Source organism: Brienomyrus brachyistius, chromosome 12, assembly GCF_023856365.1.
Source record: "Brienomyrus brachyistius isolate T26 chromosome 12, BBRACH_0.4, whole genome shotgun sequence".
NCBI lineage: Eukaryota > Metazoa > Chordata > Actinopteri > Osteoglossiformes > Mormyridae > Brienomyrus > Brienomyrus brachyistius.
In genome coordinates, this window is record NC_064544.1 from 27,541,941 (window position 1) to 27,561,399 (window position 19,459).

The 19,459-nt window shown below is 43.1% G+C and overlaps 1 protein-coding gene across 6 annotated transcripts in view; it reads left to right on the top strand.

Moving 5' to 3' along the window:
- znf638 (zinc finger protein 638) overlaps window positions 1-18,082 on the top strand; it is a 39,730-nt gene extending 21,648 nt beyond the window's left edge. For 2 of the 6 annotated variants that reach the window (XM_048970236.1, XM_048970240.1), the window contains exons 2-26: window positions 2,370-3,858; window positions 5,116-5,177; window positions 5,259-5,297; window positions 5,392-5,771; window positions 5,861-6,093; window positions 6,357-6,509; window positions 6,610-6,708; window positions 6,822-6,859; window positions 6,936-6,991; window positions 7,226-7,257; window positions 7,342-7,473; window positions 7,557-7,688; window positions 7,781-7,822; window positions 8,271-8,402; window positions 8,798-8,929; window positions 9,085-9,113; window positions 9,198-10,713; window positions 11,080-11,139; window positions 12,571-13,542; window positions 13,643-13,745; window positions 15,404-15,508; window positions 15,797-16,069; window positions 16,232-16,351; window positions 16,596-16,717; window positions 17,345-18,082. In XM_048970236.1, coding sequence (XP_048826193.1) covers window positions 2,370-3,858; window positions 5,116-5,177; window positions 5,259-5,297; window positions 5,392-5,771; window positions 5,861-6,093; window positions 6,357-6,509; window positions 6,610-6,708; window positions 6,822-6,859; window positions 6,936-6,991; window positions 7,226-7,257; window positions 7,342-7,473; window positions 7,557-7,688; window positions 7,781-7,822; window positions 8,271-8,402; window positions 8,798-8,929; window positions 9,085-9,113; window positions 9,198-10,713; window positions 11,080-11,139; window positions 12,571-13,542; window positions 13,643-13,745; window positions 15,404-15,508; window positions 15,797-16,069; window positions 16,232-16,351; window positions 16,596-16,717; window positions 17,345-17,410 — 6,517 coding nt within the window. In that variant the 3' untranslated portion in view covers window positions 17,411-18,082. The remainder of the gene's footprint in view (window positions 1-2,369; window positions 3,859-5,115; window positions 5,178-5,258; window positions 5,298-5,391; window positions 5,772-5,860; window positions 6,094-6,356; window positions 6,510-6,609; window positions 6,709-6,821; window positions 6,860-6,935; window positions 6,992-7,225; window positions 7,258-7,341; window positions 7,474-7,556; window positions 7,689-7,780; window positions 7,823-8,270; window positions 8,403-8,797; window positions 8,930-9,084; window positions 9,114-9,197; window positions 10,714-11,079; window positions 11,140-12,570; window positions 13,543-13,642; window positions 13,746-15,403; window positions 15,509-15,796; window positions 16,070-16,231; window positions 16,352-16,595; window positions 16,718-17,344) is intronic. The other 4 variants (XM_048970242.1, XM_048970241.1, XM_048970237.1 and 1 more) reach the window with 4 other exon arrangements.
- Window positions 18,083-19,459: the final 1,377 nt, after the last annotated feature.

Here is a 19,459-nt window from a genome sequence, read left to right on the forward strand (position 1 = left end):
TCTTTTGTAAACCAACACGGTAAAATTGGTAGAGTTAAATCAATTCTAAAAGTTTTTCACGACGATTTTAATTCTGCTAATTTTACAGTGCAGCTCACCCAATTCCACTGGAGTCCTCTGTTTCAGGTTTATGAGGATTTTGCTCACCAATAAATAGTTTCTTTGCCGTTTTCTCTTAAAAATTTAAGATAATCCTATTGGCTGTCTTCATTTAAAGTGGTTGTTTTTTTATGATGGTCTTGTAATCGTCAGCCTTTCCAAAGAATAAACTATTATATAAAATTAGTCCATTATTAATTTACACTAGAAACTTATTAAATTAGTTTTTATGGAAATAAGTTTTAAAAGTCTATATGCTCTGCCGTTGGAAACATTGCAGTAGTTATATTTAGTGGCAATTAGGCACCAGTGGCGCATATATTTTTGTGCCTGAGCTGATTCTCAAATTACTGAATGTGACGCTTCGTAGTAACTAACTTTTAAGATGTTAATCTAATTTGTACAACTAATCCTGGCAGATAGGAACACAATAAAACTGCACTTGACTAAAAATAACATGGGTGTTCCTTGTTGTTCTAAGATTCTGATTCCTATAGGAATGAGTCACAGTATGGAAATAAGTGTAACCTGAAGCATGGAGTCAATTCCTGCTTTGCTGGAGATGTTGATGATGAATCTTTACATTCCATGTGTATAGTCTTTTATTCTGGTGGTTTCTGTCCAAAAGTACATTTTCGAAAAGGTAGTTTTCATTCTGAAGCTTGTTTTATTTTTTTCCTGAAGTGATTTTGGAACTTGGAGCACTTTTCCACTGCACCAGGTGTCATTCTTTTGGTTCTTCAAGGTGTTGGTTTTCCACTTGCATTAAACACTGGTACCACCGCTGAAGGACATCACAAGGCAAGGGGAGGTATTTCGTAATTAATTTGAAAAAATACTGTAGTATATTATAGGGCTGGGCGATGGGTGATAGTAATACCAGCATTGCATGTTATTCACCTTCAATTCTCACATCGCAAGGACCTCTAAAGCATTTGAGATCATGCTTTCATATCTTTATACTGTAAGGACATTATAGCATAGGGGATTTAATTTTCACTAAACCATTTTTTTGCCGTAAGAAACAAAATTTAAGAAGCATTACAATTTTAATGATTGATTGTTTTAATTAAATTAGTTTACTCCTGCTGCTTTTGCATGAGCTCTGCACGCACTTTCCAATCACCCTAGCAGTTTAAATCCCTCATAGATGGGTATGCGAGAAATGTAACTTCTTTTGCTTTATTAATATCCCAATATTTATTCTAACAAAATCCCATTGCAGTAATATTTGATATTGATATCTGATATTGCGCAGCTGTGGTATAACAATTTTATTTTATTTCTTAAAACGTATCATCCCATTCTTTTTCTGGTGGTTCTGACCTGATTGCTGGTTGGGTCACGTCACTTGTCCAGGCATACATTGTTTTTTTTTTTTACTTGGTCTATCGCTGTGTACTGAATTTGTAACTTTTTTCAAGACTGTAGCTGTATTATATTTTTGAGGCTGGCCGTTTTGCATAACCAGTCGACTTTGAAACGTTTGCAAGTCCCACCCCGAAGTAGCGAAGTACCAAAAAAGGACCCCAGCTGGTTTGGTACTTTTGGTACTGGTACTCAACCGGAAGTCACTTGAAAAGGGGAGGTACCAAAGGTGCTATACCAAAAGTGTGGTACCTGGTGCAGTGGAGTTTGCTTCTAGAGTTTATTTGGATATCAATGGAAAAGCTCCCTTAAAAGTATAAAAAAGCACCATAACATGTCACACATTCAAAAAAGCTAGTGCATCTTGGCACCACCTGGTGGTCAGTTTATTGCTACAACTGTGTCTACAGTGACTATGCTTATTTAAATGGATTTATTTGATTTCTGTTACAATTTTTCCTTTCTTTTATACACCCCAATTATTCCCATATTTTGGGATTTGTATACTTTCTCAAAAGTACAATTTTATCAGTGATACCTGTGTATTCAACTGAATGATTATTTTTTTTTCTATTTTTGTGTCACATTTTCTCCAAATGAAAAAACACTTAAGATGGAATTTTAAACCATCATGATTACCAATGTTTCTGAGTATGCAGATTTCACTGAAGATGCATGAATCTGTACATCTGTATCCTCCCTATCTCACATTGACTAAATGTTGTAGAATGTTTTATTCTGCTTGTTGCTCCCCTAAACAAAACATGCAGTTATGGTAATTATGTTGCTTTTGGGGTAAACTGCAAGTGTATGAAAGAGAATCAGATTTACTTGCCTTTGGTGACTAGGGGGAGGTAGAAGATGCGATGAGTCAATAATCCTGTCTGTTTTTTAACTTTCAGCTTTACATTGTTCTTGGAAAGTTGTGTGCCTGTTGTGAATTCCTTGAACTTCGGCCATCCGCTACTTTTTGGCCCCGCATCTTTGCAGTTGGCCCAAATTAAGGCCCAGTTGGCTCTGCAACAGCTGAATGCGCTTGCCACCGGTAACCACGCTGTGCCTGCATTGTCCTTGTTGAACCTCCTCAAGGTCACCATGTCCCACCCCTTGTACAATCCCCGGGGGGCACCCTTCACTGGCCAGAGGCCCGTCGTGTCTGGCCAGTATGGCATCGGCTCACAGTCGGCCGTGGACATTGGGGGTGCGCGCATGGGTCCCAGCACCATCATATCGTCACTAATGTCCCAGCAGTTGGGATTCCCGATGACTCCGCACTCTACTCCTCTGTCTCAAGACATGAAGTCTGCCATAGACATGCACATTCGAGGAGCCCGGGAGGAGGTTCGCCTATTTAACCAGATGATGCAGCAGCAAAAGATTGTAGACCCTCGGATAAGGAAAGAGACCAGGGAAGAGGTCCTTACCCAAGGCACTGGCTTTTCTTCACAGAGGGTCCCTGGCAGATTGGATGAACAGTCCACTGTGGACTGGTCCATCTACCAGGCCCCCAGCAAGCTCTTCTCCCCACAAGTGGTGGCTCAGCCGTCACCCCCCACCCAAATGTTTCAACCATCTGGGTTTGGAGCCACCACCACAGGAGGGGGCAGAGGAAGCTTGGAGAGCCAGCCTTCTGTAGGGCCAACCCGCTATACCTCAGAGAGCGCCAGCAGCATCTTGGCCAGCTTTGGACTTTCAAATGAAGATTTGGAGCACCTCAGCCACTATCCAGATGAGCAACTCACCCCAGACAATCTTCCTTTCATTTTGCGTGACATCAGACTCCAGAAGGCCAAAAGGAATTTGACTGATGTGGACCATGCTCGAGCAAGTTCAGCCGAACATATAAGCACAGAATCGCGGCAAAGCAAAGTAATTGATTATGGACATTCAAGCAAATTTGGTTATTCTGACGAGAACCCAGACAGTTTCCAGCTGGATCAGCATCGTAAAGAGTCTCCTGCATATGTTGTGGAGTCTTCGGTAAACAGCACCTCCTTTCCTATGGTAGACTCCAAGCGTTCTCAGCCAAACACCATAGTGGGTCCGAAGAAACCAGCGATGGACCAGAGGAAGCATTCATCTGATGCGAAGAATATCAAGGCAGCTGCTTCTAGAGACCCAGGTCCAAAATCCATGCCTGCCTCCAGCAGATCGGCAGTACTGTCTCCAGCCCACAGTGGCAGATCCAACTTGATGAACTTCCCTGAAGGCAGCAGTGGCTCGAAGTCTGGCTATGGGACATCCAAAGGGCCTTGGCCCCTGTCATTCCCTTCAAGCAACAGTACAAAGAGGCTGCCAACACCCACCATGATGAATGATTACTCGGCTGCATCTCCGAGAATCTTTCCTCATACGTGTTCTCTGTGTAACATAGAGTGTGTCCAAATAAAGGTGAGTATTTGCTTTCCTCGTCAAATTTTGTTCCTTGTAGGAGAAATTTTCAAGTGTTCTTTTTCGTTAAACCTAATTGTTATTAGGATGGTATATAAATGTAATAAAATCGGAGAAGAGAATCTGCAAACATGGCATGTTAGTGTGCTTTAAATAGACAAATGGTTGATTGAAATGTTTTAATTTAGTTAGAAATTGCATCAGTGTGTTTGTCTGCAGTATCAAGTGTTAATGGCATACCACGTAAAGTCTTTTGAATAAAATGCTCCTGTATTGAATCATTCCATTTTTTCATATTTTGTTTCATACACTGTCTGAAATGTGCTATGTGGTGGAATTTGCAGTAGGGCTCAGTTCAGTAAGTGTGTTAGATATCTCATGACTTTGGAGAAGATTTGAAGATGAGGAAAAGAATGAAGAATTTATGATTTCCTTACGATGAAGGTAGAAGAGGAACGTCTTTTTTTTGCCAGTGTGAAATGAACGAGCTCCTAGATGATCCTTTCAAGATGGAAGCTGAAAGCAAAGATGAAGCACATAGAAGAAAGACTGAAAGGCAACTTGAGACTATAGTAGAGCAAATTAGGCCTTTTAAATCTTTTTAAGAAACTGATTATTAAATGCTAACATCAGCACGACAGCCAGTTCCCTTTCAGCTATAGCTTGTGTCTGGTAGCCTCTTTGGGAGAAGAGATGAAAGATGGCCAGCAGGAACCCCCCCCCAAGAAAAAAGAGGAAAAAAAATAGCTGATTTGTTGACTCTTGCAGGCATAGGAGTGGGCATGCCCTTGTTGGACTCTTGTTGAATTATTCTTTTACTGCTAAGCTACCTTGCATTGACCATCAGTAACAGTCTGTCTGTTACCTCCACATGCCAACATCCAGAAATGTGCATATATATATTTTTTTTTTGCTTAGTGTAGGTTAGGTCTGTGCTTGATTATGATTTGAAAGGATTTTTTTTTGTCCTCGCATTTTGGATGTTTTTAGTATGTCTACTGGAGATTGTCTTCAAGAGTGGACTTGGGAAAAACCAAAGGGTGGAAAATGCAACACGGAAATTCTTAACTTTATTTTGGTCTTCCAGTCTAGTAGGTGGAGACCAACATTTGGAAAATAAACAAAGCAACTTTTTTTTTTTTTTTTTTTGAATTAATGATGAAAATTTCACTAGTACCCCTCTGTTACTTGTGTTTGAGGTTCTCCAATGAATAATTTCTTTTTCTACTTGTTTTTTTGTCTTTCTGGGGTTACCAGGACTGGATTGAACATCAGAACACCAGCATCCATATTGAGAGCTGCAGACGTCTAAGGAAACAGTAAGTTTGGAACCATTTGAAAATAAAACAAAAAGGCCAGGAGTTCATTTGGGTTAAACTTTTTTTTTCCCCTTAATAAAGGTACCCGGACTGGAATGTAGAGACTGTTTCTGTGTCAAGGTAAGTCTTTGTGTTCTGCTCAAATTTTTATTTTTTGATAATGGAGCATGATGTCCCGTGATACAATTGTGATATTTATGTACTTGTATCGTAGACATGATAGGAACACATCCCTGGATCGTCGAAGTCCAACACGACGAACTCGTTCTCCGTCTCGCTCCCAGTCGTGGTCTAGATCACCAAGCCCTTGGCGCTACCATGGCCGGTCTGGGTCGCGCAGCCGCAGACTGCGTTCCCGATCCCGGTCCCGAAGCTCTCGGAAGTACCGCCGCTCCAGGAGTCGCAGCCGCTCACCCCGCCGTGCCCTGCGAAATAGCCCCCAAGTCCACCGTCGATCCCGCACTCCACGCCGCTCCCGCTCACGTAGCTACAGTCATCCCTCCCGCCGGCTGAGCCCACATCGATCTAGCCCACGTCGGTCAACCCGATCTTCCAGCACAGAGAAGCTTGCCAAGAAGCTCATAGAATCCTCAGGTAGGTCAATGCCATGATGTCTTCCATTGTAGTGAATTGTCTATAATTCCTCTGATACTGAGGATTTTCTTAATTCTGTGTTATGCCAGGATTGTCTGCAACTGACAATGTCACCCTGGAGGCCATGATGCAGTCATTGGCCCCGGCCCTCATGGCGGAACTGGCCAAGAGAAAGATCAGCAGCAAGAAGAGTTCATCATCATCTTGGACATCTAAAAAGACTGAATCTTTGAAACACCGTACTGTGTCCAAGTCTAGCCACTCCTCAGCTGCCCGAAACACTTCTTCCAGTGATGTGAAGTTAAGTGCGTCTCAATCAAAGGTCTGTTCCAATTCTTCTTGTACTGTTACTGTGTTGTAAAGAAAAGCTTTACAGAAATGTTTGAAAAGTCCTGTTGTAAAAGTTTGCAGTTTTGGAAAGAAACAGCACATGCCCCCATAAATATCTTGTTCCTGTAGGTTGATTTTACAGTTGCTGTTGAAAAGCAGTTTTCTTTTTTGAATTGGATTGATGGTTGCATAAATGTAAACTGTGAATGATACAAAGTTTTCTGCTCTCTTAGTTGCTTTCATTCTTGTATGCAGAATGTCAGAGTAAAGAAGAAGGCCGGCCCCGGCACCGCCTGTTTACTCCGGCTGAAAGGAATTCCATTTAGCGCTAGCCACCAGGACCTTGTGGATGCAGTGGAACCATTTGGGAAGATAAACCATGCAATTCTCATGAAGTCCATAAAGGAGGTAAAGCTAAAAATGCTTCTTCCATCCTTAACCACAAGCAAATGGTTCTTTATGGTGCCAAAATAGAGTACTTAAGAGATTATTTATGTATTTTTTTAAGGCATCCGTGTGCATGGAAAGGGAGGAAGATGCCAAGGCTCTCGCTGAATGCAGGAACTTGAAGATCCGAGGCAGAGTCATTGAGATTTATCTGGCAAAAGTACGTCTTTTCGATTTGCTCTCCCGTTTGTTCATAGTCGCCAGGTTTTGAACAGGTTTCTTACCGCCCCCTTATTGGTTACTTAATGGTGTCCCTTTTGTTTCTGTGTTCAGGATGTGGCAAAGGAACAGAAGAAAGCAGTCATGAAGAAGTATGTGGTTTCTCTTCCCTGTGGATGTAATTGAAATGATGTTTATGTACTGGTGGTTATGGTCTCTCTCTTTCAGGAAGGAGATGCCTGCAAGTAAATCATCCAGGGCAAAGGTACCCGCCAGAAACCTGGGTAAGTTGTGTAGTTTGCTGTTCAGCTTGAATTATATGCCCGTGTCTTCTCTTTTAAATATTAAACATGAGGTCAAGCAGCGGGCTTCAGACAGACCTACTCTGGGAGAAATCATCTTTGCTCCTGAAAAAGTTGTTTTAAACTTTGGTGATGGGTTGATAAAGCGAAAGTGCACATCAAACTTTAAGTGTACAGAATGAATCTTTAGCTCCTGTGTGTTCATCGCCTCTGCAGGTACCAGCGTGATGAAAAAGCCAATGAAAAAGGTATAAGCTTCCGAAATTGAATAAAAATTGAAGCTGCTATACATCTCAAGAGTCTGTTTACTAACAATATATCCATCATCGCAGCAGGAGGTGTCGAAGTTTGTGGTGGAGATCTCCGGTCTGCCCGAGAGTGGATGTACTGTGGAGGACCTTGCCAAATTAGCCAGCCCCTTTGGGATTGCCTCTGAGGTCACCATTGCAGTTACCAAAAGAAAGGTATTCACATGAAATAAAATGAAATGTTGGGATAATGCAGCACGGTGTGCAGCTACACATTGAGTTTTTGTACATGGATGCAGGCCTTATTGGGGCTGCCTGACATGGAGGCCTTGGAAAAAATGGTGAAGGCCTGCAAAGATGCCCCTCCGAAGATACAGGACCATCAACTGACAGTTACTCCGGCATCCAAGCCAGTAGATCTCAGTAACGTGGTAAGGAAGCATTTACAGTCCTGTGAAGTTAGATTCCACAGGTTGCGGAACGAAACTGATTTTTTTTCTTTGATTTATGCATTTTGCTTCAGGAGTCCTTGTTCAAAGTATTGATGGAAATGGAGAATCCTGCTGTGAGTAGCCCCTTATTTCAGTTTTATATTTAGTGCATTGAGGAGGCAGTTGAATACAGTCATTTCAGCATGCAGAGGATCTTTCAAAAAATGTTGCATTTTTGCATCAGAATTGCACACAGCAGACTGAAATGTCTGATGTGTCCATTGATACCAAACTTGTTTTGGATGGTTAGCCAGCACACTTTATCCTAAAGCCTTTCAATTGGTATCTGTTTTGGTGTATGTACCAGTACCAATGCCTACCAATTTAATGTTCTCCAATGCTCGCCTGTGAGAAATTTAAGTATAAAACGTAAAGAGAAATTTCGGAAGTGATGTAACGATATAATGGTAGGTCATTCAAAATTTAATTTTATACAGTATCTTTTTTCCAACATGTAAATAAGACATCTTTGCTAAGAATCAAGATGAATTGACCTCCAGTCTTCTAATTCCAACCCTGCAGGAACTGGCTGGCCTTGCAGACAGGTTGCTTGTGGTCAGCAATGTGCCTGTGGGCAGCAGTGGTACCAACGACGTCCAGGAGCTTGTCAAGCGTTTTGGTGCCGTGAAGCAGGCTCTGGTGCTTAACTACAGGGTCAGTCCGGATTTATATTATTTATATTAATTCATATTTATATTAATATTGATTTATATTTAGCATGCTGTGTGGATATGTGGCTCTACAGATAGCTGGCAATCTTTTGGTATTAAGGTGAGGATATTAAGGGCAACGTTTTGAACAACGTTGCCAGGTAGTTGCCCCCTAGGTGGGACAAAGGGCAATTCATCTGGATCTGGATGATTACAAAAATTGCCCACTGACAATCAAAGTTTCTCAAATAGAAATATGTTGCTCTGTCTCAGTGGGGAAAGTGGCCGGCCGCTTTGCTCAGGAAGATGCCCTTAGAGGTTTATGTGGAGTTTGGGGCATGTTCTGAATACTTTCAGTGGTAATAATAGACCTGCAATTGATTTTGTTTTTTGAAACAGATCATTTTTGAAATGGATTCGGGCTCTACAGCCCAGGCAGTTCACGCCCGTTTCCTGAAGTTCCCCTGTATCATCCAGAACAATCCCCTAACTTTTTCTGTCATCATCAAGCCTGCAAAAAGCACGGAGGAGGTAGATGGTTTTAACTTAAACCCTTCGGGTGTTTAACACTTTACACAAAATTAGCTTTAAGTAGTTGTATTACTACTGTGTTCCTAAATGGTCACAAGCCAACACTGTGTGGCAATATTCCTTACATTTTTATTAATTTAATGTTTGTTCTGTAGGTCAAAAAGAAGACTGAAGTTAAGCAGAGGTAATGGTCTTAATTGACTGTCCTGAGGATGTTTGAGGCTGTTACCAGTTACACATGTTTATATTGTTATTTGTTGCCTTTTAGCTTTAAACCAGGAATGAAACCCTATGATTCTTCGAAAAAAGGTTCTGCATCCTCCAAAGCTACTTCTGGTAAAGCAAAGGCAGGTAAACCCCATGCTAGCCCCTTTGGCACAGTTAAAGATATGCCTGTTTTTGCCCGGGGTACAGCTGCCAGCAGGGCGTCAGCAGCCACCTCCAAGACTGCTACTACTACTACCTTCTCTTCAGCTACTACAGCCAGTTCCGTGGCTATTTGTACCTCTGGTACTGCAGAAGCTTCCGAGACAGAAGTTGCCCAGGGTCAAACTAGCGAGGTTCCGGCCAGCAGTGTCAGTAGTGTTGCATTAGTGTCAAGCCTCAGCTGTTCTGAAACGGTGGCTGAGGTCGAAGCACCCCCTATAACAACAGAGGAATGGGTCTTTGAGAAAGAACCTCCAATGGACATTGAAAACCAGCAGACCGGCCTGTGTGATTCTTTGAAGAACAGCACAGTAGTGTGTCAGACAGAGAAGGATCAGCAGGATCAGCCGAAGCCAAAGGAGCAAAGCGAGGATGAGCTTAATGGGGGCCCTGCTCCGTCTGTCCATCATCCTGACGAGTCTGTCATCATTGAGCCAGCAGAGGATCATACCAGTACTGTTATGGTTGATGATTCCAAACAGAATACCGAGGTAAACCAAGCTGAAACCACTGCAGCTGAACCTGTTCTGGCCAGTACCGATCCACTGGTCTCCAGTACTGATAGTCAGACAATCAAACCAGAATGTGACATGATCACTTGCTCGGTTCCATCCGATACAGTTGACCTTACAGGACTGGGAGCTTTCGACTCCCCGCGGTCCACAGCAGGGCCCTCAGGCACAGTTGACTTAGCCAGCATCAGCAATCTATCCGTCCCTGAGCCCCAGCCCGACCTCGCTCAGCCGCAGCCCGACCTCGCTCAGCCGCAGCCCGACCTCGCTCAGCCGCAGCCCGACCTCGCTCAGCCGCAGCCCGACCTCGCTCAGCCGCAGCCCGACCTCGCTCAGCCGCAGCCCGACCTCGCTCAGCCGCAGCCCGACCTCGCTCAGCCGCAGCTTGAACGTCAGCCGTCCATCCCTGTGCACCAGCCATCCATTCTTGAGCACCAGCCTGGAGCAGACAGCATCCAGCCTGCTGCTGGCACAAAAACCCCATCCCCTGACGGGCCGGACGACAAGTCATTGGATTTCCCTCCTGTGACGCCCGAGATCCTACGGGCACTGGAGAAAGCGGTGCAGGAATGCCGCATGCGTGCCTCTCTGCAGGCCAAAAACAGTTGCATGGCCTCCTCAGTTGACAAGAAGCCGCGGCCTCTGACAGAGAAGAGCCGTTGCAGTGATTCTCCAGAGAAGGACCGACTCTCCAGGACCAAGAGTCGAGCACAGTCTGATGAAGAGCATCCTCCCATAACATGGAGGGGTGGTTCGTCTGGGTCATCGTCAGGGTCACGGAAAAGCAAGCATGATGACAGCCCTGCCTCCAAGAGAGTGAAAGGGCGTGAGGACAGTAAGCACAAGGTGAGGCCCGGGCCGGACCGAAGGCGAACATGCATGCGGCATTGTGGGAGGGTGACGGTACCTTGTAATCTGGAGCAGCGTGTGGCTCAGTGGGCTAAGCCTCTGTCCCTGTGGTCACCGGTTCGAGCCCGGCCTCAGCACATCTGTAGGTCCTTGAGCAAGGCCCGTAAGGCCCCCTGGGTGCGTTTATGGGTGACTGTCCTTCGCGGCCAACTTACTCTCACCTATGGAGCAAGCTGGGGGAAGTGTAAAGAGAATATCCCCACGGAGGATCAATAATATCAATCAAATTATTGTTATATGTTCACTTACCATCCAGGTTAATAAGTCTGGACACATGACTTCACACTCCTTTGCTTTTTACAGAGTTATAACACCCGCTCTTCAAAGACACAAGGCAACTCTAAAGCAGTAGAGTCGAAACCAGTAAGTGATTGTTTGTAATATAGTCTTTGTTGATATTTGTGAAGAATTTTGTAAATACGCTTTGTTAACTCAATTCATAAGAGAATGTATTCTTCAGTTTTTTGTATTTCCAGGTTTTGCGGCAACACTATTACCCAAATATCCCGTATCTGAAATTTATCTGAAGTTTTATATTTTCATTAGTTGAAATTGCTGCTATCCAGCCACATAGTATTTTGGTATACTCTCTTATACCTTTGGTTCACTTTAATCTGAAATATGAAGTTTGGTGTATTTTGTTTTTGTGTGTGTGTATGTATGTATAATATACAAAATAAAAAAATGTAATATAAAAATATCCAGTAGCAAGTACGCATTTGCCATATGTCCAAATGTGTATTTACTTTATGTGCATTCACGCTGTTATGACAAGAAATCCGTTTGGATTTTAGATTTAATCCCAGGAGTACAGATTAGCCACATAAAGGTTAAAATGTGCAGTGCACTGCACACGTAAAATATATACACATTTGCGCTGCTACGAGAAGTTTCCACGTGTATTGCTTATTTGCGTACCAGTTACGTGCACCTGTTTGTTAACTTATCTCTCTTTGTCTGATCCCACTGTTTTTAGAGTGATATATTCATCAAGTTCATTGTGGTATTGTCATAAGATGCTAACTTTGCTGCAGCATAATAGTGTCAGTCGTCAGGGACATAGTCATCTTACCATAAGATGCACAAACGCACTCACACAAGTGCCTGTGCTATGCAGAACTTTCATTAAACGGAGAACACAAAGGATCCAAAATCGGAATATCTGGCTGATATTCTGGGCTGGTGGAGATCTGGCTGGACTGGTGAGGCTCACTCACAAGCAGCAAGTTAAATAAACCTGAAGTAGAGAAAACGAATACCAATGGGTCCAGAGCGTTCATGAAAGTGTTGTGAAATTTAAGTGGTACAAATCAGCCACAGTCGTAAAATTTGCTGTGAAGTGTAATGCTGTGCATGCGCAGATATGCGAGGTACAAATAGGACAGGTGGTATGGATTGGATCAGAATCGGAATGAGATGAGGTCATTAAACGAGCACTAGGCAGGCATTACACGGTAGAAAACAATGTGTAAATAGTGATATAAATATGACAGTTCTGTCTCCATCCAGCTATTTTTATCCAGATGCGGATGATTCTAAATATTATGCAAAAATAATCGCGGTCAGTTCAAATCATCACAGTCGGGCGATTATGTAATAATTGTGACAGGCCTACTAACGTAATTTTTTTTTTCAGACATCTGTTTTGGAAAATGACATAGTTTGAAGGCAGATGTTCAGATTTGTTTTGGAACTGAGAATGCGTGTTTGACATGTCGTCATGTTTAGAACAATATTTAGAAAAATCACTTTTGTTTGCTAATTATTTGGCCATTGATATCTGCTGTCACCCAGATAGAAGAACCATCGCTGGACGACTTCAGTGAGGACACATTTCCCTTTGACCTAGATGAGTTTGTGACTGTAGATGAGGTGGGAGAAGAAGTGGACATGCCGTGGCCCCAGGACCATTTCTTGCATGACGTTCAGCCACCAACCAAGCGCAGGAGGTCCCAGGAACCAACCAAGGGACAGCAGTCACTAAAAAAGCCTTCTGCTAGTTCGACCCCCAGAAGCCAAGCCGAGAAAAAAGCTGCTGCCTCAGTTTCTAAGCCTCTCAAGAAGTCTGGCCAGTCTGCTAAAGCCAAACAAGGTAAAACATCTGCAAAGTTGACAGGTCACAAAACAAGAACAGACTTCACAGCAGCTGCAGATCAAGATGCTTCCATAGAAACTGTCAAGTTAGAGGTGGTGCCAGCAGACTCCACCCCTGAGCCTGTGCCTGTCATATTGGAGAGTGAGTCTGAGGTGGTGAGAAAATATTCCGCAGCAGTGGCAGATAAGCAGGAAGAATCAAAAGAGCCTGGACAAACAGTCTGCCCTCAAGATGGATCTTTCCCTTCTGCCGCCGTGGAAGAGGTCCTTCAGATCCCCCTTACTGAGGAGCTTAAAGCAGAAGATCGGCAGGCAGTCCAACCCACAGAGAAGTTTCAAGCAGAATCAGAAGGTGAGGGAACAGAAGTGGCCCTGGTCACACTGGATGAGGTAAGTGAGGAGGAGGAGGACTTCCCAGAGGATGAAGAAGAGTTGCTGTGCCTGGCAGGCGCCGGGGAAGACCCAGAAGCACTGGTGACTGTAGATGAGGTCGGTGGAGATGAAGACCCTTTTCTGCAAGCAGTTCGGGACTTGCAGGCTCTAGTCACACTGGATGAAATAGTAGAGGAAGACGGGAACGAGGAACCCAGCAGCGAACGCTTCCCTTTTGGCCTAGATGACGAGACTGGGGAGGCCTTCAACCCCGAGGTCAGTTCTGCTTGCCAATGCCAGGTCTGTGTTCTGAATTAGGATTGGCGGCGTGTTAATCTTTCTCGCTTTACTTCGTACTTGTGACAGTCCCACGCCTCATATTAATCATATGTCCGTGCAGGCCCTAGTTACCCTGGATGAGACGCAGGGTGATGATGAAATGGAGGAAGAGGAAAGCAAGAAGAACACTGGAAAAACAACAACGCAGCTGTCCAGTGCTGCAGGTAGAGACTCCTGCTCGTGTCGGAAAGTGTGTTTTGCATCAGTTGGCTTTTTGCAACACAACCATTTTTTTAAGGGGGAAAAAAACTTGTATATTTTGAAGATAAGTCTCTCCTCTGACTTTTCCCACCTGGGGTATTCTGGTACCATTCCCATTTCCCCAGCAGAGATGCTGGAAGTCTAGTCTGAAGGATGTACTAGGAATAGATTTATGCTTCATAGGCCTGGGTATTGGCATGGGTACCCTGATTTGATGTCGATTCAAAAAGCAACAAGTCTTTTCACTCTGATTCCATATCAATCCGATGCTAATATAGCAGCTTTCCATCTTTGGAGAGATGTTTAAAAAGCTCTAAATGGAACACAGATTTACAAATGATGCAGAGGAAACAAATTGTGCAAAGCACTAAAAAAGGACAAAGGCTTGCATACCAAAATCTTTTTATTTGAAGAACATATGGGTGTACAGTGATCACCCCGCCTATTGCAGAAGTTATGTTCCAGACCCATCGGCGATAGGTGAAAATCCATGATACAGAAAGACCATATAAACAAACTTTTTTTTAATGGTTCAAGCCTTGAAATACCCCTCCCACATGCTTTAAATACATGTGAACGTATTAAGGCACACTTTGTAAATGCATATATGTGGATGTTGGGCTAAGGATATAAGTAACATAATAATAATATGTAATGTATATGTATGTTGCGGAGAACTGTGATGCGTTGGGGGAAAATGCGCGATATGGGGGCGCGATAGCTGAAGCGCGATGTAGCGGGCATCACTAGTTCCATTAAAAACAAAACCAACCTCTCCCCTTCAAAGCATAAAAAATCACTTCTGACTGAAAAGAATAGTGAGCAAGTATGAAACTCCCATGCCCTGTTTCAGAATGACTTTAAAGATGTGTGTCAAAACATAAATTAGTCTTTTTATTTGAGAAACGTACAGGTATACATACATTGTTTAATTTTAGCTTTATTCGGTCTACGTTTGTACATTAGTGAATGTCTTAATCAAACCAGATATGTTTTAAAAACGACAACAAGCACAGCACTGTAGTGTTAATGTTGCAAACAAATGTAATTAAGCAACCATTATATGCTGAAAATAAGATAATGGAAAACAATGTAAATAATGAAATTTATTCTTATGCTTACCCACGAATACACCGAAACATTTCATCCACACTTTTCCTTCTGCAGTTCTTGTACACAGCCAGAAACAAATTAATCCTGCAAACTTTGTCACTAATTTGCTTCAGTGTTACCCCTAATGCTTGAAATAAACAGATAATTAATAACAATTCTCTCATAACTGACAGCAGGTCCATCTAATAAGATCAGTTTTCTCCTTGCACGGTTATTCCAATTTTTTTTTTTATTATTTTGCTTTTATGCAACATTGTTTCGCTTCACTTGTAATCAGCTTTCTGAAAATGCTGAGAGAATAAATCCTTACTTGACATGCTTTCATTCACAAATATTTTCAAAGTCGGGAAATGGCATAATTTTACTAGATCAGTCTTGGGATTTTGTAAATCTATATCGAATCATCCAAACAAGCAGGTTCGCGATTAATGAGACTGATATTTTCCCCCACCCCTAATGCTTAGTCTTTAAATGTTTCTTTTATGACTTGCTGGTCTCCATTTTGTAGAACTTGGAGAAACTGAGTCCCCAGGAGCTGAGGAGCTGCGCAAGATGAACTTTGTTACTGTTGATGAAGTGGGTGAGGAGGAGGAGGAACTCCAAGGGGAGGAAGGTCAGTTTATTTGGAGGGCGGGGGGGGCAGTAGGTCTGCAGAGCAGCGCCGCTCACCTCCCATTTATGTTATACATCTTACTGTCAGTCCCTTATATTATGAATGCAGTAAAGTTTGGGGGGGTTTTTTGTATGTGGATTCTTAAATCTCAATTCACTGAGTAACAATTGATTGGGTTAATTTCTTGCACTTTTCTGTTGTAAAGTTTGTTCATGTACGGAATATATAGATTTTTTTTGGTGCACTAAGATTACTGGGGTCAGACCGACTGACTGTTTTTGCATGCAGCAAAGAACTCTGTGAGGGTGCCCGAAGTCACTGACGTGAAGAAAGAGGGGTCCAAGGCGCTTGTGACCGAGCCTGCACCTTGCCCTGCCACTGCGCCCCCCTCTACTCAGACTGAGGAGCATCCAGGTGGTCTGGCTCCTGCTTCCACACCAGATGGGTCTGATGTGCCTTCCAGCGAGTCCTTGGCCAAGGAGCAGAGAGAGAAACCCAGCTCGCTGACACAGGAGCTAGTGGAGAACCAGCATGAGCCTCAGCAAGGAGGTGCATTCAAAGGTAGCAACAGGAGAGGAGGGTAGGACAGTAGGTCTCTGCTTGTGTTAGGTATTGTAGGGCTGAGAGATGCCGGCTGCTGGGTCGAGAGGAATTAGGATGTGGTGACTGCAGTTTGTTGAAGGTTCTGGTTACATGGACATTATGGAATTTTCTCTCTTACAGTGGAGAACGAGGCCAGAGCTGAGCTGGTCACGGAGGAGCCTGCTATGAAGAGGTCTCGCTCAGATACTCTATTCCTCAAAGACTCCAAGTTGCCCCCGTTCAGTCCAGACCAACCCATTGGTGAGACGTAGAGCTGTGGATTTCCTTAGAGCAGTTTTACAGTACCCTCCTGCTTTCTGATGCCCTTAGCAACCATGGACCCTGCTATAGTTACATGGAAGCCTTAGTAGACAGTCGTGTTGTTCGGGGTCAGTGTGAAGGAGAAGCTAACCGTAGGTCCATCTTTGTGTAAGCCTGCTGGCTCTGCTTCTTGTTGCATCAATACTGAACCAGCAGTTTTTTTGTTCTTTGGGGCCCTTTGCAGGTCTGGAGTTTGTCGTCCCAAAGACTGGTTTCTTCTGCAAGCTCTGCTCATTGTTCTATGGCAACGAAGAGACTGCCAAGAAAACCCACTGCAGCAGTCTCAAGCACTATCAGAATGTAGAGGTAGGGAGGCCGGGCTGCATCCATGCTTTTGGACCGAGGGGAGTAGTCCAGCTTTTGGCTGTCTGGGGGTGGTGTCCGCTCCTAGGGTTAACATGGCATTTCAGGCTAATTTTAGACTGACTAATCAACTCCTAACTCTTAGCCTCACTGCAGCCACGATGCAACCGATATGGGGATGATTTCTATCTGAGCTTAGTAATTCATTTCATTTACCACAGATGCTACTCAGCCTGGCCATATTTAAAGAGTCTTAGAATCACGCAGGTGGAAATTCGATATCCTCATGCTCCACCACGTGCTTATAAACCAGGAAGCTGAGAATGGGAATATTAATACAACTGTAAAGTGGATCAGTGTGCTATACAACGTGATCTTCATTTTACCCTTTAACCACTGTTTGCAGCTCTCCAAAGAATGGAAAGCCACATTTTCAAAGTCTCTCAGATTTAAACTCGTTTAATGTAAATATGGAAAAATCTATTTAGGTTTATATGTTTTCATATTGCTCTGCATGTTTTTCCACTAAGAAGGAACCTAGGGCTGTGAGTATGAAGTTGATGAAGCCACATTGCATTTTCCTCCAAGTGTGCTAAAGGCAGACCATTGTTTTCCATTCCGTTTCTCCAGAGGTACCTGTTGAAGCAGAAGATTCAGCGAAGCAGAGGCCCCAGTCAAGAGTCTGTGCCACAATGAGTTCCAGCTGTGCTATTTGTTTTGGTTCAAGGGTCCAGTGTTAGTATGATGTAAATCTTAATTTCCTAATTAAATCCTCTGTTAATTTGAGAGAGAGCTGAAAATATATGTAAGTGTGTGTGTGTGTGTGTGTGTGTGTGTGTGTGTGTGTGTGTGTGTGTGTGTGTGTATTTTCAGGCATTTCTTTATGCTAGTATGTCTGCTTTCAGGTTAGAAAGATGGGCCGTGACATCGTAGTGGTCAGCATGCTATTTTTATTTTCATTGTAGACATGGATGTTTCCCTCTGCCCTTTATTTTGCAATTATTTTTGCATGCTTGTTTAACTGTCACTGCAGCCTCCAGTTTTGGTAGGGAAAGGCCCACTGCAGCCCTGAGATTCAGGACTTCTGTGTCAGTGTTTATAACTCATGTCCTTAATGCAGTTTTCCTGCATCAGTGTCACATGGCCTAAATCTTCTTTATTAAATTTACTAGAGTTATGCTGGCCTTCTGTTACCATGGTTGACTTTTTTCGGTCACAGCAATCTCCTCCCCAACAAACTGTATTGTCACATACATGGAAGGTTTTACGTAGTTTGATCAATTTGCAGGTCAACAGAACATTCAAAACAGCCATTGGAAAGAGAGAACATTGCATATTCTGTAAATAAAGTAAATAATTCTCAAATTACTTATGCTTATTAGGCTTTGTTAAGCTTGCATTGCCAAGTTGTTGTTGATAAAGTATAGCTAAAATATATTGTGGATTTTATATGATATAAGTGAATGACTGTCACTAAGTACTGTAACTTTCAATACTAGTAATTGAAAAGTAAAGCATGGCTGTGCAGGGGGTTGCGATGCACAAGAAATCCCAGGTTGAAAGTGTGGTGATATATGTAGTGGAACCAGAGCATGTGAACAGAGCGGAGCTATGAGAATTTCTGCTCCTCATGTCATCATTGTGTGAAATATAGAAACACACAAAAATTTTATGGGTAGGGGGAGTACATGGGAAGGGGGGGCGATGAACGATCAACTGCTTCCAAAGGGGGGCATGACAGGAAAAATTTGAGAACCACTGGTTTATCCTGTCATTTAATATACTGTGCAAAGGTTTTACATTGACTTGCTATACATATGATATGGTACATTAATAAACACTGCACAGGATGTTTACACTTGAGATCGCTGCAGGAACCGGAAAGGGTGACTGGATGTCCGCATAGTTGGCATCAGTTAGAAACTCCTCCTGCTTGTCGCCTTATGTTCTACTACAGTGTAACTGGTAATACTGCTCAGGTTTCCCACGATTTTCCACCCTTCCTCCCACTGTAATCCTGATTTACAGTCTCTCCTGCTAAACTGCCCATTTCCAGTATCCATGCTTTAATGAATGTGAGGATCTCTCTTCGCATGTAGGCTTTTATCCTGGGGAAACCCCACCCCTCCACTCAGGAAAATCTTGGTAGATATGATAGTCAGGAGTAAAGACTGCTCTTCCACTCGTCTGTTCCGGGATTCCTTACATGCTTCTCTATGCTCTCGTCACCACCAGCAGAGTGTTTCACCACACTGGGTATAATGGTTTCAGGTGTTATTTATAGGACTCACTGGAAAACAGCAGCTCTGATTGAAGTGAACTTGCACAGAAGCAGATACCCGGCATGTGACTCAGCAGACAGACATGGTAGATAACTGCTCAGTGGGGTTTTTCAGTCATTAACTCTCTCACTAACTCAATTCCTTTTTAAAATATCAACATCTTTCTTTTAAAATATGATTAATATGTATAATTTTCTTTTAGCATGCATGCAAGAGCCTCAGTTTTGTCATCTAACACCAGTCATCCAGGTTTAACGTATCACTCTGGTTGCTGCCATATAAAGGGGGTATTTTATCATATTATAAAAATTTGGTGGTAATTTTAAAATCCAAGGCATGCAGTGAAATATACGGGGAGATACTTTCTCAGTGGTGTTGATATTGGCCAGAGTAGCAGGCACTGTATTTGATCTTGCGTCAACGTTTTTTAGCTCATGCCTTCCACTGGTTGTGTGTCCTCTGA